This window comes from Lasioglossum baleicum, chromosome 12, assembly GCF_051020765.1.
Source record: "Lasioglossum baleicum chromosome 12, iyLasBale1, whole genome shotgun sequence".
Taxonomy (NCBI): Eukaryota; Metazoa; Arthropoda; class Insecta; order Hymenoptera; family Halictidae; genus Lasioglossum; species Lasioglossum baleicum.
Window position 1 is genome coordinate 12,595,125 of NC_134940.1, and position 16,805 is coordinate 12,611,929.

Here is a 16,805-nt window from a genome sequence, read left to right on the forward strand (position 1 = left end):
ATTCGAGAGCAGCAAACGCAGAAACGTTTAAAAGACTGGTTATCACCTTATCGTTTACGCAATCCTTCGCGAGATATTAGTGCACCGTCATTCACGCATCGGTGACGTAACATCCGGCACGCGATTAGCTGGAGTACGAATAAAATGTAGTTGAATCGTATTTTACGCATTTGTGACGAAAATGAGATGGGAAAATTGAAAAAGGTAAACATATTATGTAGAGCACCAATATACTGCATTATTGCAATCATTAAAAAAGGAAAAAATAATCGCCAATAGATAATGTGTAGACTGTGGATCTTTATGCAAACTAAAAATCTTGTGCGTTGATTGCGACAAACAGAAGTTGAATAAAAACTGATTTGGAATCGTGGTCATTTCAATAAGTTGACAATATTATGCTATTCTTCTGATTCAATGTTTTAAGTCGCAACTACTGTCCAGTGCCTACCCATTCCACTGTCATGCTGTCCTTTTCTGCGTTCGGCTTTCTTTTGAACTGTTAAGAGCAATTTCTTTTGAAGCCAAGGTACTCCCATATCTCGCACTTATGGTAGCCATAGTTCTCGCTTCGAACATTCTCCGGAAGCGAGTACCGTCCGATTATCTTCATCCGTGATTTCAAGTCTTCTGTGAGACCGTGTCTTCCTGGATCGGCCAGGAAAATCCGAGTGCCGTTTTCCCGAGCTTTCTCGAGCCAAGGGACCAGAACGTCGGCGATTTCCTCGTCGTACAGCATGTCTCCGATGAAAATGACGTCCGCGAGCTTCCCGTGCGATTGTTGCAACAAATTCTCTTGCGACACCTGCACGTCCACGTGGTTCAGTGCCGCGTTCATCGAAGCTGCGACGCACGCCACTGAAAGCACATGCATATGATTAATACGATCGTTTGTAGATCCCGGTCCATGCGTCAAATGCAGATTCCTGCACGTGATCGCAATCGTAAGTGATGTACCCGCGTGCCATCTTCCTCGAAAGGAAAACCGCTTGGACCGGTTCGTCTGAACTCGGCGCTGGCTCAAAGCAGTTGTGAGCTTCGAGCTAAATGACACACAAACCCGCGTGACACTGCTCTACACCAATCTTGTCATAGTTTATTAAATAAATCGGAAATATCTGCGCGTTACAGGCGTCTCTTTAAACATTGCTTGAACGTGTTTAAATTGACTGATTAAATTGATATTGCTGTTTCACTTTCACACAGAATTTGTTAGTCATCTTACTTTGCTTAAGGAGTTCTTAAAGCAATGCAAATACAGATTTGCATAAACATCCGCAGACTAATCGTGACGGGGCCCGATCGTCCTGGCCGAGAACGCATCGATCAAACCGAACCGAATCGGTTCGCAGCCGGTTTCCAGATCCCGTCTCGCGCCCGTTAAAACCGGTTGGATCGGGAGCTCGTAATCGTTTCTAAACAATAACGTTGATTTTGTAACGAATTCCCTTATTCCCTGTTAACGAACACCGACGCACGGTTACGCGTCAACCGAGCAACGCGTAATCGCGGTAACGAGCGTCTTACATAATCTGGAGTTAGTCTCCATCGAGAGAGAGATTGTCTCATCGATAACCCCGGCAATTTTAAAACCTTCTGTCGATCATACTTTGCCAGTCTACGTTCGTTTGGAACGCGTCCGACAAAAAATAAAAGAGATACGGTGTTTGTAAACACGCATATTCCCCACCGTGAATTCGAGGTATTTGTTCCTCAATTATAATTATCGGAACGAAACAGTTAAAAAGTAGCATGAAGATATTCTGAGAGACAGTAAAATATTCACCGCTGAGTACCACGCCAATGCCCATAAAAGTCACACAAAATCAAAAGAATTTATTGAATAATAAAGACAAAGTTTATCATAACAATAATATTTCTAACATTCTCACACATTGTAGACCTTTCGACTTTTTCTAAAAATTGTCTCGTGGCACTCGAGGTGTTATCTGCTTGCTAACGAAACAAGTGAAATGTACACGTAATAAGTAGAAGTAAATATAATGTTATTTAGTCGGAATCGCGCGGGTTAAACCACCACTCAATGTTTCCAATGAAAGATTCTCGATAAGAATACGTACACAAAGCAGTGGGCAGACCACAACAGCGTCGCAAAATGTTAATCCGATCGTCAGCTATCAATTTTCTTTGAAAGCAGTCGATGATACGATCGCAAACTTTAATTATATTACTCGCAGAGATAAGATGAAGTTTGACAAATGGCGCGCCAGGTCAATGCGCCGCGCTCGGGTCCACGTGACTGTTTGTTTGCGCAGTAGATCCTGCGCGGATGCATTTGGAACCAACTTCTTGGACCTTCTAGGGCTAGGGCATTTAACTCGTGCCTTACTTGCTTCGACCTACACGATCGTTTTTCAGATTAAATTTTGGTTACTGTACTAGTATTAAAAGGCTGACAGTAGCTAGGCAATTTTAGAAACAAGAATATTTTGATTTCTAACCCCTTGTGCCCTATACGATTTGTTTTACGGTTTCAGTGATTAGAACGTTTATTGTAGTTTGTAATTTCCTAAAAAAGGAGAAAGTTTATATCTATTGTATGCCTACATGTTCTCCAATAACTATACATTAACAAAACCAATATAAAATTTCATCTCGGTTTGGAGATCATACACATATTTATTAGATTCACTAGATTCTGCGCAGAATCTTCATCACGAGTCTGACACGATGTTGTAGGGCAAGGGGTTAGTTAACCAGAATGCACGTAATTGCTTACAGATTAATGCGATCACACAGTGCGTCTCGACAAAGAAAAATTAATTATAATTCTCTTTTTCACTCCCCGTGGCGATGCAAATGCGTTAGAAAAACAGGTAATACGCGATTCGAATTAGTTAAATAAAAAAAAACCAGGTAGCCGACGCGGCTATTCTAATTAGATAATGGTTTACGAAGATTCCAGAAGATCATTCCAGAGTATCAAAATTGTTATACAATTGCTCGGTTTCTGACAATATAATTAAATGAACAACATCAGGAACAACGGGAAGACTAACATTTCTATGAAAAGTGCCTCCAAAAATATGTTTAAAAAAGTTGATAAATGTTCAGACACGAAAATCCGGGTTCAGACGATCGAGCCGGGATCAAGAAGCTTTCGCGGAGGCATTAGACGTTATCGCTGTAAACATTGGACCGAAAGCCGAGCGGGGATCGTCGGGAGTAACAATTTAATTGGTCCCCCTCTCCTCTGGGATTAGTTTCGAGACGTGAATAGTAGTGAATACCCGCGCAGACCAGTTTGCGCGTCGATCATGCTCGCTCGTGCGCGAGAGGCCGATTCACGAGAGCCAGAACCGAGTCAAGGTCTCGCAATAGAATTCCTGCGTGGCCAGGAATGGAGCAGTTCGGCTAGACGTTATCTCACGTGGCCTCTTCAAGTTCACTTTCACCTGACAGCCGCCAGCAGACACGGGATCTACGAAGATCGGGTTATGCAACCTGGCACGATTCTTCTCGGCACGCGACTCGAGCCGCGTTCGCGCGTGCCCTCTGATCGTTGAGGGGGATCAAATGAGTCAGCTCGATTCGATCGAGGATCTCCGAGATCCTGCTGCGACTGGGAAAGGTGTACAGCATTCCTGCATCTTCCTCTGCGGTTCTAAACACCTGCTCTGTGCGATCCACACCATTTTTTTCCGGGGCCAGATGGTCCCGTGCGCTCGGAATGCAACTCACATTTTCTTATTTTGCAGCAACATCTACAGTGACTCCCACTAATATTCGGACGCTCTTAAAAACACCATCACTTTTTTAATATTGGTCTATGCGATTTGAACTTTGTTTGGGAAGCTAGAGCAATTAGTTTGCTACAGGATGTGAATGGAATTTTTTCAAAAATTGCATTTGATCGGAATTGCGGAGAAAATACTAAAAGTTGTATTTTACAACCTTTTTATGCGGGCCTATATTGAAATTTTAAGCGTCCATTATATGCACTGTGAAAGTTTCATAGAAATCGGTTGATGCGGGAAAAACGACAGGAATTTCGTGAAATCGTGAAAAACTGCAATTTTTACCATAAAAAATTGATACGGATCTGCGAAACGTGTTTTCTAAATTTTCCATATAAGCCCACATAAAAAAGTTGGAAAATACAATTTTTAGTATTTTCTCTGCAATTCCGACAACTTGCAGTTTTTTCCAAAAAAATTTGTCACGTTGTGTAGCAAACCAATTGTTCTAACTTCTCCGAAAATTTCGAGTCGTATATTCCAATATTAAAAAAGTGATGGTGTTTTTAAGAGTGTCCGGATATTAGTGGGAGTCACTGTTTTTCAAGTCGCATTTTTATATAGCTTAGTTTACTCTAAGCTTGCGATTGGAAGCAAGCGAAAAATTGGCGCTTAAGGACCTGAGAAGGACTCGGTTTTTAATTCTATTGCACTCTATTACACACTTTACGTCTCGTGCGTCTATCGGGGTAAAATTAACCCTTTACACTCGAGAGGTGACTCAGAGTCACCACTAAAAATTGCTGTACCATTATTCACGATATTGTTCACGTTATTAAATATGTTGGTATCTAATCAATTACTACAAATTTAAATATTCTATGAGGTATTAGATCAATTTCATATCCATAAAATGAAAAAGATCATACATACATATGTATACAATGGAATTATTCTAAGTCGGAAGAAATGTTTGTTTTTATCCGTCGATTTATTCAATAACATATTTTCCGTTCTATTCTACTACGACGTAATTTGTTGATTTTGAGGGGAAGGCAAAAATGGGTGAGATATTATCCTAGGCTCCTTTATGTAACCACTTCTGAGAAGCGTATGTTACAAAGACGTGCGGACACTGTGACGTATTTTGTGAATGAATATTTGTCCTTGCGCTAGACACATGGTTACGGAAACAGGCGATCAAAAGTCCCCAACGGATGAATTCGCGTCAGCATACTATAAAAATACAACAGCGAAGCAACTCGTTTAAGAAAACGTCCGGTTACAAGTTATAAATAACAACGAGAGATAAAGTCACACGGTACTCTAATCGCGCTATCCAAGTGTAGATATAACGGTCAAGTATTTTGTCGGTGATGAGATTGATCGAAATTTGTTGATGAGATTCTCGGTGGTCGCGTGGTTGGCTATAGCCCAGAGATTCTTTCACCGTCCGTCCGATCCACATCAATAGTCATATCCCAGTGATGCATTCGCAATGATCACCGGCGGAGATACGATTAATTAAGCGCGACGTAACGTCGTCGCTGCGTCAGCGGCCGATCAATTTAGAATGCAATGAACGTAGCAGCCAGAATCGGGCAGCCTTTCACTGACGCACGAGAACAAACAGACCCTTCTGTTCCGAGGCTCCCGGTGAAATCGGGAAAATCCGTCGGGTCTGACCCACATTCCGGACTTTCTTCACCGTGCATCGGTTCGGTTCACTGGCTCGATCGAAATCATGAATTATATACAGTTTTGTCTCTCGACAAACGGCGGCAGTGGAACGGCTTCTGCCGTTTCTCGGGTCAGGGCACTTATTCGCCTTCCCTCTGTTCTTGAATGGGCCGATTTATTCATAATTTTATTCATTATCATGTTCTTTGTTGGAAAAGGATAGAACAATTTCTATCTCAATTTCTGTATAGAGTCAACTTCAAAAGAAGAAGAGGGGTAAGAAATTTCTCATTCTCGAAACAAACATTGGTACCATTTCTCGAGACAGAACTGTAAGGCCAGATCAGGGGAATTGAGGTTCATTATTATTTTTTCTTTTCACTTATTATCATATTTTTTGTTGGAAAAGGTTAGGACAATTTCCACCTCAATTTCTGTATAAAGACAACTTCAAAGGAAGAAGGGGGTTAGAAATGTGCTACTGTCGAAACAAACATTGGTATCATTTCTCGAGACAGAACTGTAAGAACAAATCAGGGGAATGACCCGACTCGAGGGGAGAAAGTTACCTCCTCTCTGCCAGTACCGGATAAGTCACGTGACATTGTGATACATACACGACACAGACGAAACGAGTCACGTGACCTGGCTGTGACGGAAGCGTAGGGGAACAGCGTCGTAGAAGGGGAAGCTAGAACAGGGAGACAAATCTTAATCTGGCGACTCTGATTGTGAGCCCTCCGCTGTCCTTCTGGATCGCTTTTATTTCAGGCGACGATAACCTGACAAACGCCGACTTCGCTAGTACCTGCGTCATTTGTAAAACAACAGCGTCTGTTCATCGACTATGCCACAACACCGACCGTCATGAATTCATTATAGCTCAGGTGTAAATATTTGCAAAAACCGAGCCATCTCTTCGATTTTAATTATTACTTAACTCGCTCCTTACGCATCAACTTTGTTTACATATTTGTGAACCTACTTGAGATCAATGTTGGCCTTCTTACAGGATCTACTCTAGAAACTCGTAGTGACTCCACTCGGTGGATATTGTGAAATAATCTGTTTTAATCAGCTTAATGGCTATGGGCATTTACACAAAATAAAAATCGTCAAGTTCACTATGAGAAACAGAAATTCGATGAAAATATATATTCCCTCTTTTAAATTCTTCACCGCTCATTCAAAATTCCGTCATAAATACATACATACAAGCCGCAGTCCAGCGATGAGCTACGCAATTCATTATTATCGAAATCGGGGGCGGCTCCGTTTGTGTAAATATTTACCCAATTAGGGGATGTTGCGTAAAATTTGCGATAACAAGGTCGAAATGTAACAGTGGATTCCTGACGTACGGCAAGAATTTCGAAATCGTCTGCCTTCGTAACAATGCCTACGCAAGGACCTTAAAATTTCTAATCGTTATACATATCAACAATGCAATACCAATTGTAATCCAACGTGTCGATCGTGGTTCATCGGATTCGAACAGAAAGAGAGATGGACGTCCACCGAAACAATCGGGGAGAACAAATTGCTCGTGAACAATTGTTCGTACCGCAGTTACGCGAATTTATTTGCAACCCGAGGACTATCAGGAAACAGAGATTCGAGTGTACAAAAGTAATTAAGGAGAACAATTGCGGAACAGATTTCTGTGAACCTACTGAATGAAAGGCGACGTGTTCGTGCATTGTCTCTGAGAGAAAGATACGAGCTCCATTAATAAACCGAACGTACGAGTTCCCGCGCGAAGATAATACCGGCTATCAGAAAACTCGAAGTTCCGGAGTCGCGAAAGAATTGCGACGTTGCGGAATTCCGTTCATTAATGGAAGCGATTCCGCGTACAAGCGCCGGCACGCGAGGACTGCGCTTCGTTTATCGATTCGCGAGAAGACAAAGAGGGAGCGTGGAATTACGAGGAAATGCGGTACTCGAGCGAACTTTTGCTTCGGGGAAATTTAATTTCGGCGTATTCGGGTCAAGGGACCAGTTCGGATCTCGGCGGCTTTCGTATTGGATGGCATTTTCCGGGAAAGGAAACGGTAAACGCGTCAGGGCGACTGCGGAAAGCCGTTTCTCGGTGTCCGGCTACGCTCAATTCAGTTTGATTACGCGCGAGACATGTCGCGAAAAGAAAATCCCTCGGTTATCCGGTTACCTCGTGCGTCCGTGCCTGCAACTTCCACTACGCAATTATGGTCGAGTATAGCTCGCGAGCGCGGTCCAATTGCGCCTGGAACTTCCCAGGGCCGTGAGAAGGGGGAATCGGCGCCGGTGAAGAACCGGCTCCGCTTCGAAACAACCCGACACAACCCGGACAAACTGGTGGGAATACCGCGCGACGGGATCAGACACGTAGAATTGACGTCAGGTAGATGGAACTCGCGCAGGTAGACGGCTACCGTTGACTTACGGGCCCCTATTACATGGTCTTGCGGCCAACAAGGCTGCACAAGACGTAGACGCGTTAACACTAAACATACCACGGTCAGATAGACGGTCTCTCTTATTTTAAAATTAATGAAATTATGAAGACGTTCTCATCGAGCGTCAAATGACCACCACGATCACGTTTACAGACATCAATTCGAACATCAAAATTTTCGATGACATTTTGGCATATTTCTAAGGTTGTTTGTCAGGTCATGAATTGTTGCTGGCCAGACTTTGGTTTATCATGAACAGATCCAGTTCCATCAAATTTTTTAATCAAATTTCAAATCGGTTGCCCTGATGGACGACCATGTATGCCGAGAAAAATCACGTAATTTACGACGGGTATTTTTCATTGAACTTTTTTATTGATTTGCAAAACAAATTTTAATAACTTTAACATGCTCTTCATTCGTATTCTTCAATAATCCATTATTGTAGATTAGAAATACAAGAAAGTAACAAGAAACAAACATGGCGTTTGACAGATATTCTCATTGAACATCCTAAAGGTACTTTTGGATAACCCTATACATTCCCAAATTAAATGATTAGATGATATTACTGGGGATAACCTGTAGATCACAATTAAAATGGTTGCTGCTGTTGAAGGATCCATTAAAAAGTCTTCAACTATAAGCCGCAGACTTTAAAAAATTAAGCCACAGACTGTAATAAATTATAAAATGTAGCAGAATCGATTACCGTTACCTTTATCTATGTCGTTCGCAACAACGATGTCCGCGCCGACGAGTTTCGCAGCGATAGCGGCGGCTCCGCAGCCAGCCCCCAGGTCCAAGACGCGATTCCCAGACCGCGAAAAAATATTCTTCCCCTGGTCCAAGATAAATCTCGTCAGGGCCTGTCCACCTGGCCAGTAAATGGACCAGAAGGGCTCGGAGAAGACGCGTCTCTTTGTCTCGTCCGACTCGATAATGCTGGAGAACGGAGCATGATAAAGATCGCAGTTCGGTGTCAGCAGGAACAGCTTGATTTCCGGCGTCATGTGGCTCCTCGAGATCTCCGTGTTGTTCAGGATCTCTCGGACCACATCGGGATCAAGAATGCACACCCGAGGAATGCATCGAGAGCCAGTGACGCGGTTCCAGGTCTTCCAGATGCTCGGCATGACGCCCCACGGAATAACTGGCGCTCTTCTCACGACCGCCACGCAGCCTAAACAAAGCGATTCTATAAGAAGATCGGTTTCCGGAAGCGAGTTAAATATAGATCGATAAACGACGCGAATACTTAATGGCTCAAGATACGCGGAATCGATCGCGACCAGTCTTCTGCGCGCGACTTGCCGATCAAAACTTTCTTCGTCGGGATTGAGGACAACTGGTCGTTCAAGTTGGACATAGGTCACCTGTTGTTTCAGCGTAGGTTAAGCCATTTTGGCTTCTCCTTCCTGCAAGTGTAAGATAATTGCCTATTAACTAAACTGTTCGCTAGGTTGAAGGTGTGGGCGGTAAATAAATACAATCACTGACGGTGAAGCCGTCCGCTAAGGTGCGATTTATTAAAAGGATCTTTCCGTGCTCGACACTCCGAGCGTCACTGGAATTGGAAGAGTGACCGCTCAGGTAAACTCTAGTCGTCCCTTGTTGTCAGCGTGTTTGCTACCTGCACCCCCAAATGTGCACTGGGTGTTTACCTGAAGGGTACGCGTCGCAATTTCAATATTCCTTCCACAAGAGACACCCTCTCCAGCTGCTCACAGCGGAGTTAGAACCCCATTTTTAATTTTTATTTCGAGAACCGACACAGTTTCTCTATCGAAAAAAATATGTTTTGTTGCTCTAACAGTGCCGTCGTGTACCCTGATAATTTCGGAACAATCGGTTGCACAGTTTCCCACGAAAAAATTCCGAATGGTCGCCTAATCTCCCCGTTGAGGAGTTGCTTTTCCCCCGTTTCGACTCCACACATTTCAACTAAATGACGAAGCCAGATGTCTCAAGATGATGCAAGTCTACTTTCGAAATTCGTATTGTCGAATTTGACAAATTGCACAATTCTCGTACAATGTTTCCACCCGCCCGAGTGGCGCGTTCATTTGTGTATATTATAAACCGATAAGATCTGCGGCGATAAGCGGCGAGATATCGTGTAACGCCGAGGGGGAAAAGTAACATTTCGCCGTACTTCCCCGTCCTTTATCTGCTCGTGGACATCAGGTCGATTAACCGGGAAAATCGATTATTTTCTATTTAGATCTAATTTCCTGTACCACGGCGAACGAATCGAGAGACCGTCGTTTCGTCGAGTAGACGCAGATAAGGTGGAGGACGGCTTCCCAGAACGATCGTATCAAGACTCGCAATCTTACGGGCAGATAATGGTGGATTCGAATTTTTTTCCTTTCCCAAGACTCCGGCTCCGATAAGATTATTTCGAGTCTTCTTTGTGCGCTCGATACTCGATATTTATGTACGCGCGCTGAACATTCTGATTAAAACGACTCGTGGGGCCAATTGCGCCACGTAATCTGACCAATTGTTTCTCAAGGCCGTTCGCCGCACAACCCCCCGTGTAATTATATAATTTCGAGTCTTATTCGAGTCTTGTTTCACGCTCCAAATGAATCCTTCTGTAGACCGTCAACTCTGTTGCTTGATCACCCTTCTGCAAATCAAATTGACCCTTGGATGAATTCGGTCTGCAGAAGGGTGACCTTGGAATGCAAAACCTGCACAATTTCAAGTCTTGTTAGTATACTCGTTTTATTAGTTTCTTCCAAAAATCCGACAAAATCGTATCGACAAGCAGCACGGGGTCGTTCAACCAAGATCTATGGACTCGTCTCGGATATTGACACCTGTTGGAGTCTGGCGAAATTATCTGACAGGCGACGCGAAATTGTGCAATCTTTCTCGCCAATCGGGAGCCTGTGAATCCCCTGGGTTTTTTTTCACGAAGTCGACATTTCATTGAACTCGGACGGGAATTGCGTCTTGTAGATTCCGAATGGGTCGGATTGCTAGAAACTGGGGGTCGTTTTACAACGAGATCATCAAATACTTCTTGAACACTAGACGTGGTCTGCCACGGAATTTCACACTGATCGTTAGGCTGCGGATTTTTATGGAAAATCAAATTTTTCTAGATAGATTGTAAGAAAAATGGAAGCTAGATGACAATGTATTTAATCTTTCAATAATCTTAACAGGTCGAAAATAATGTAACAACTTTGTTAATTTCATCTAACGTAACGTATCTTCATCTAACGACATGGCCAATTAAGTCCTACTTTATCGAAGGCGAGATCGGAGATTGAATAAGTTTTACAGAAAAAATTGCTTTCTTGCATAAGGCTTATCGGTTCTCGGAATACGTATTACGTAAGAGTGACTGTTCCGAAGTTCTTTGTTCAGCGGTTTGCAAGAGGTATCTTCGCCTTCGGTGATCGTAAAAATCTGAAGTTCGCTGCCACTCGTTCGGGCAAAAAGTCGAAATCGAACGAAGGAATTTCATTCCAAACCTGGAATTTCCACGGAAAGAGCGAACGAGTGCAATCGAAAAGGAATCGTCGTTTACTCGGCATAATCTCAAGGCAACACACCCAATGTCCAATTTCCTCTTGCCTGAGGTCCCGAGTCCCGGGGATTCCCAGCGAGGCAGCTCGCAGAACGAGGTGGCTGACCGACCGAGACTCGACTGCACTCTAATCGCTGCTCGTTATCCCCTGAAGAGCCATTGCACCTAGAAAAAGAACGAATAGCTAAAAGCTTTCTTCGAACACGACGCACACAGTGGTTTCAACTACGATTCTACAATGAGCAGAATGATTTTTGTTGCTCCTTTTCCTTATACATACGTATAGGTACATAGAAAGCATTTTGAGCAGTACAACTTCATTCCACGACGAGGCGGGATAAATTGAGACGTGGGAGCTCGTTTAATCGATGGTACACAAGATGTTGTTTGTCGGAAGCTGCTTCTACTTATTTATGGCTGTTTTTTAATTGTGAAAATAAGTAACAAATATAGATCGCTTGAAATTCATGTCTAATCAAGTACGATTTCGTGCGAGGAAGGCAATTATCCTGCAAAATATTTCCGCGGTATTTAATTGCTGATTTTATGCGTTTATAGAAAAATTAGTTAGGTGAAACATAAAATAGAACCATTGCAACCTATTAAAATCATTAATACAAGGATTCAATTTCTGTAATCGATGCAGACAATTTTTATTTTGCATAAGGATCCGCAGCCTAGTTACAACAGAGCCTCCTCGTCAGAGAGTACGTCCCGACGCAAATCAATATCTGGATTGTCAGGAACCGGCCGACGTTGCGCTCGAATTCTGCGAAACATATTCAGCCGAGTAATTTGATAAAATATATTGTAAATGCCAGCCAAATTTCGAATACCTGCGGCGTGCTCAAAACCGCTTTGTGCAAGAGTTTTCACGGAATTAGAACTTTATTTTACACCGGTACGCATGCCGCAGAAGTTTTCGTGGAAAGTAACGGGACCCTTCCTCGAGCGTTCAGGATTCCCCGGATTCGAAAGGACCCGTGATTATAAAACGGTCGGAGGATCCATTGCACAACTGGAATTAACTTTCCAGTGTGTCGTCGTTAAAATAGAATCGTTACGGCGGCGACTCGTTACATGAGTACATAGTCCGATTTAATAATAGATCGCGAGTCGTCCTTTGCCGCGTATATTGGCTTGCTTATTGTTATTGTTATTATTATTATTATTATTATTGTTATAAAGGTGGGAAGAGCCGCGTACGTCGAATAGAAAGAGGGACCCATTGTCGTGTGTCAGCCGGCGCTAATTCACTCGGTATCTCTGTGTACAAAAGATATAGGGTAGAGGCACAGATGCGGAATATCAACTTTTCACGATTCAACAGTGATTCCCAGGGTTGATTCCTATAACTGATTATCAGCGAAACGAAACCTGCTTGATTGCTGATGAAACCGTACGGCCTGAGACGTCGTACTTGCATCATGACACGGTACACAGACGGTTGGCCTATGTCCGAGCACCGGCACGTGCTATCGATCCGTGTCGCGAACTATAGTAGGCTACCCGTGTCTAGTTACACCGGTCTTGTGCAGCAAAAGTGTATCATCTTTAGACCAAGTGCTCTCCTATATCAACGGGCTTCAATGGCGCCGCGAGAATGGCCACTTCGTTTCGCTTCGAGTGGCCTCAACAGGTCCTAATGTACACTTTAGTAGGCAAATTCTAGGACCCCATTGGGTTCCTGAAGAGAATAGCCACTGCGTTCCATATTCAACGCAATGAAACGGGTCTCCAATTGCTTCGACAGGTCCTAATATAGATTTTAGTAGTCAAATTCTAGGACCCCATTGGGTTCTGAAGAGGATAGCCACTGCGTTCCATGTTCAACGCAATAAAACTGTCCCGAATCGCTTCGACAGGTCCTGATGTATACTTTAGTAGGCAAATTCTAGGACTCCATTGGGTTTCCGAAGAGAATAGCCACTGCGTTTCATGTTCAACGCAATGAAACAGGTCTCCAATCGCTTCGACACGTCCTAATGTAGACTTTAACAGGCAAATGCTAGGATCCCATTGAGTCCTGCAGAGGATAGCCATTGCATTCCATGTTCAACGCAATAAAACAGGTCCCCAATCGCTTCGACAGATTCTAGTGTAGACTTTAGTACGCAGATGCTAGGATCTGATTAGGTCCCTGAAGAAGATAGCTATCTGATATAAAGATTTACTAGACAAGAGGATAGAGGGGTTTCCAAATAACTAGCCTTGCGAGCAAATAATGGAGACCGCGTTTCTAACGCCACACGAGGAACCCGTTTGCTTCGAGAGAATTGCCATGTCACGCAGGCATCTTTTTTTTCACTCTCTCTCTCTCTCTTTCGCTGTTCGTTGGCTCGACTGTCTCGCGAATGGAAGGGCAAATCTTTTGCAACAGGCTGAGGCTTTTACAAACGTCGCAGGTAGTCCCTGACCCGGGCACTATCTCCGCAAAACACCTTCTAGGGTGGATCTATTCCCGCAATGGAATCGGTAGCCATGACGTGGAAACTTTCTTGCAGATTGCGTCGGAATTCCTCTCGATTCGACGGCTTGTATACGACCACGATCGATGACAGCGGCACAAGGCTGATGGTGTTTACGGCGAGTTCCATTTTCCTTGTTGCAATTTATCGGAACCGAGGGAAACTCCTACGAGAATTCGTTACAGTCGCATTTTTTCCGCTCAAGCTTCAAAGATATCATTGTAGACATTGGTGCGACGCACGCGTTCGATATCCGTATAATCTTATCAATATTATAATTATACATCGATTGCAATCCACAGAAGCTGAGGAAAAATTGATTGTCCCTGTTACAAATAATGCATCGACGTTGTTGAACTTTTTTCATCATTTGCAGTCTACTTATTAACGAATAGATTTCCTCGAGTCTCTTAACGCATTATCTATCGGCGATTGTCCCATGATTTTTAAAGTTTACGGTCCATGGCTGAGGATTTTTTAATGGATCTTTCAATAGCTGGGGAAACAATCGTATAAACCTCTTCCTCAATAACGTAATCTAATAATTTTGCGACCATTATATAAAAGAAGATTCTTAAGCTGAAGCAAGATAAGAAGTAATTGGTACACTAAAGACGTCTTCCTTCAACTATGATTGTCTGCTATGAAAAATACACTATCCTATTCGGACGAGTCTACACATGAAGGATCTAGCTCGTCGAGTTCCCAAAGTTCCGAACCCCTGACATTTCCAAATAGCGACATTCCAACCCCGAGAGACGTATCGACTATCGCATCTCTCAGGCCATTTGCCACGAGGTCTTGGTTGGGCGTACATTAAACGATCGGTCATTTGAAATGCCGCAAACGTCGCACACAAAGAAGCGTACCGGGAAGCTTTGTTTCTTCGTGTTACTCCGTTTCTCGGTAAAGCTCACGGTGTCGTCGATAAAAAGCTCTCGCGTGCATGTGTGTACACTGCTATACACGGAAAAGCTCGCGCCACGGTTTATCTGAACCAGCGCGCGCATCGTTTCGCGTCTTGACGGTGGGGGGCTAGAACCGTAGGCTATAAAAGAAGCGGGCGGCGAGCCTCGAGGTCACTCGCTGCCGGAACTCCGCAGAGCACGTACCGCCCTTGCAGAGTCCGATCAGAGCACTTTTCCGAAAGAACACATCGGGGAAAGTCGGTCGGTGTTGCGTAAGCGAACCGTGCGCCGTCTATCAGTTGACAGAAGAGAAAGAACACAGTTTTGAAGTGAATCAGTGGAACGATCGGCATCGCGTGGATTCCTCGCGATACACTGGCAATCACAGCCGAGAAAATTCCTACATTCAGTGAAGTGTGCAAACGAGGAACGCCGGGTGGTCATTCGAAAAGAGCCAAAGAAGAAATACTCACGGATATGACACGTTGCCAGAGCTTGCACTCCTACGGGTCCGCCACCATGGCTGAAAGGTACGGTATTTACAGTTTAGCTCTAGCTTTCTCGCCGGGAACGTGGTCGGTTCTCTTCCAACTGTGGACAAAGTAGAAACGCCGTTGTGTAATAGCTTTCCTCTTATCAATTTTGATATCTCTCTCGTAGTTTAACCAGAATTTATAGTCTAACGAAAAAATCAGGCACGGGAAAGTTGCTTTGGAGTTAATGGGTCGAGGAGTTTAACTGTTGCATCGCATTGCGCCATACCGATTTAAGGGTGTATTTACCTTCGTGACTTCGGAGTCCTTATCGCGGCAGTCTAAGCATTTGCACTCGAGAATCGCAGAGATAAAAATGTTCGATCGCAATCCGACAAGCCGGCCACGTTACCCCACTGATAATTCCGATTAGCCGACGCGATCCAGTTCGCGCGAGAACGGTAATCGGAATTGTAAGTTGCCTCGCTGCTAGCTCCTATCCTTTGGGAGAGTTGTCGGAACTGATTTGTCGATTTGAATTTTTAGTGGACCGCTATGGACGGACCAGAAAGATTCCAGATGCCCCAGGGGAACCATCACTTGCGGCATGTTGCCTACCTTACGAGCCCTCGCTTCGAAAGAATGCGAGAACAGCCAGGGCACCATCTGCCTGGTGCCGTTCGACACGGAAATGGACTCCGCCAGCCATCTGCAGATGATCCTGTTGGAGGCGTATTGTCGCGAGACAGGGATCAAAGTGTTACGGGTGTCCAGAGAGAGGATAAAAGAGCATCTGTGCCCGGGAAGCTGCGATCTATCCTGCGTGTTGATCTGCAACGACGATCCATATTTCCTCGATCCCCCCGAGTGAAGCCTCGGATCGCTTGGGAAGCTTCTGAAACGAATTTAAGTCTCGACTGGACGCAGTCACGTGATCATTATTTGAAAAATGGCAGGTCGAGGAACACCGCCGCGCCAACGGGGAAGTGTATGATCTATTTTCCGCGAACCAGTGTCCCGCGGACCGATGGATCGTTCAAGCGAAAAAAGAAAAACGAGCACGTTTGATACCGGACGATGATTAGCGCTCTTGAGATAAGAATGTCTACGCACCGCGCGATAGATGTATCGATATCACTGTGAAACGTTCGTTGGGTGCCACGTCGGTCGCCTGGCGATCGGCGAATCATCGGCGACCCACGGTGCGGAATGTAGCGCGAATTGCGAAACCGAGCCCGGCAACCATTACCTCGTGCCGTGTAACGTTGTACAGAGCTACCGTTTGGCTGCTCGAGATCGCGCACACGCGCAACTTGAACGTTGTAATCTTCGATAGGAGGAGGAGGATTATTGGAGATTATTTTTGTAATTGTTGATTGCAGAAACTGTTGTAACTCTATTTTGTAACTTTGTACTTGTAATTCGCGGAGGTAACTCTGCGCGGTTCGATCTCGCAGATACCGTCCGCCATCTTGTCGGTGGTCAGCCTTAGAGACATCCGAATCAAATCCGTCATCGAGTTTTCATTGTACACCTTTTTACGAGAATAAAAAGCACTGCTCAAGAACAGCAATCCTCGTCTAATTTATTCCT

The 16,805-nt window shown here is 44.2% G+C and overlaps 3 protein-coding genes across 8 annotated transcripts in view; 2 read left to right on the forward strand and 1 right to left on the reverse strand.

Annotated features, from left to right (window-relative positions):
• LOC143214329 (uncharacterized) overlaps window positions 1-16,805 on the forward strand; it is a 33,744-nt gene that overhangs the window by 9,419 nt on the left and 7,520 nt on the right. The window lies entirely within an intron of this gene.
• On the reverse strand, window positions 222-15,832 carry LOC143214337 (electron transfer flavoprotein beta subunit lysine methyltransferase-like). Of its 2 annotated transcripts, XM_076435257.1 has the most exons (6): window positions 15,522-15,832; window positions 15,213-15,330; window positions 11,389-11,528; window positions 9,079-9,234; window positions 8,535-8,999; window positions 222-858 (listed from the first exon to the last, which is right to left on the reverse strand). In XM_076435257.1, the coding sequence occupies exons 5-6, from the start codon at window positions 8,950-8,952 to the stop codon at window positions 503-505; spliced, it is 774 nt and encodes a 257-aa protein (XP_076291372.1). In that variant the 5' UTR covers window positions 8,953-8,999; window positions 9,079-9,234; window positions 11,389-11,528; window positions 15,213-15,330; window positions 15,522-15,832; the 3' UTR covers window positions 222-502. The 2 variants fall into 2 exon arrangements, with proteins under 2 accessions (XP_076291372.1, XP_076291373.1); XM_076435258.1 differs by lacking the exons at window positions 9,079-9,234; window positions 11,389-11,528; window positions 15,213-15,330; window positions 15,522-15,832 and having other exon boundaries at window positions 8,535-9,006.
• LOC143214339 (uncharacterized) lies at window positions 11,183-16,781 on the forward strand. The gene is made up of 2 exons (XM_076435261.1): window positions 11,183-15,269; window positions 15,759-16,781. The coding sequence occupies exons 1-2, from the start codon at window positions 15,217-15,219 to the stop codon at window positions 16,081-16,083; spliced, it is 378 nt and encodes a 125-aa protein (XP_076291376.1). The 5' UTR covers window positions 11,183-15,216; the 3' UTR covers window positions 16,084-16,781.

Excerpts from the sequence above, each read along its gene's own strand:
- LOC143214337 (XM_076435257.1), bottom strand. The coding sequence starts at position 8,952 with ATGCCGAGCATCTGGAAGACCTGGAACCGCGTCACTGGCTCTCGATGC. Across the intron at positions 859-8,534 it reads TGCGAACGACATAGATAAAG|TGGCGTGCGTCGCAGCTTCG; the intron begins GTAACGGTAATC and ends ATGTGCTTTCAG.
- LOC143214339 (XM_076435261.1), top strand. The coding sequence starts at position 15,217 with ATGACACGTTGCCAGAGCTTGCACTCCTACGGGTCCGCCACCATGGCT. Across the intron at positions 15,270-15,758 it reads TCCGCCACCATGGCTGAAAG|TGGACCGCTATGGACGGACC; the intron begins GTACGGTATTTA and ends TTGAATTTTTAG.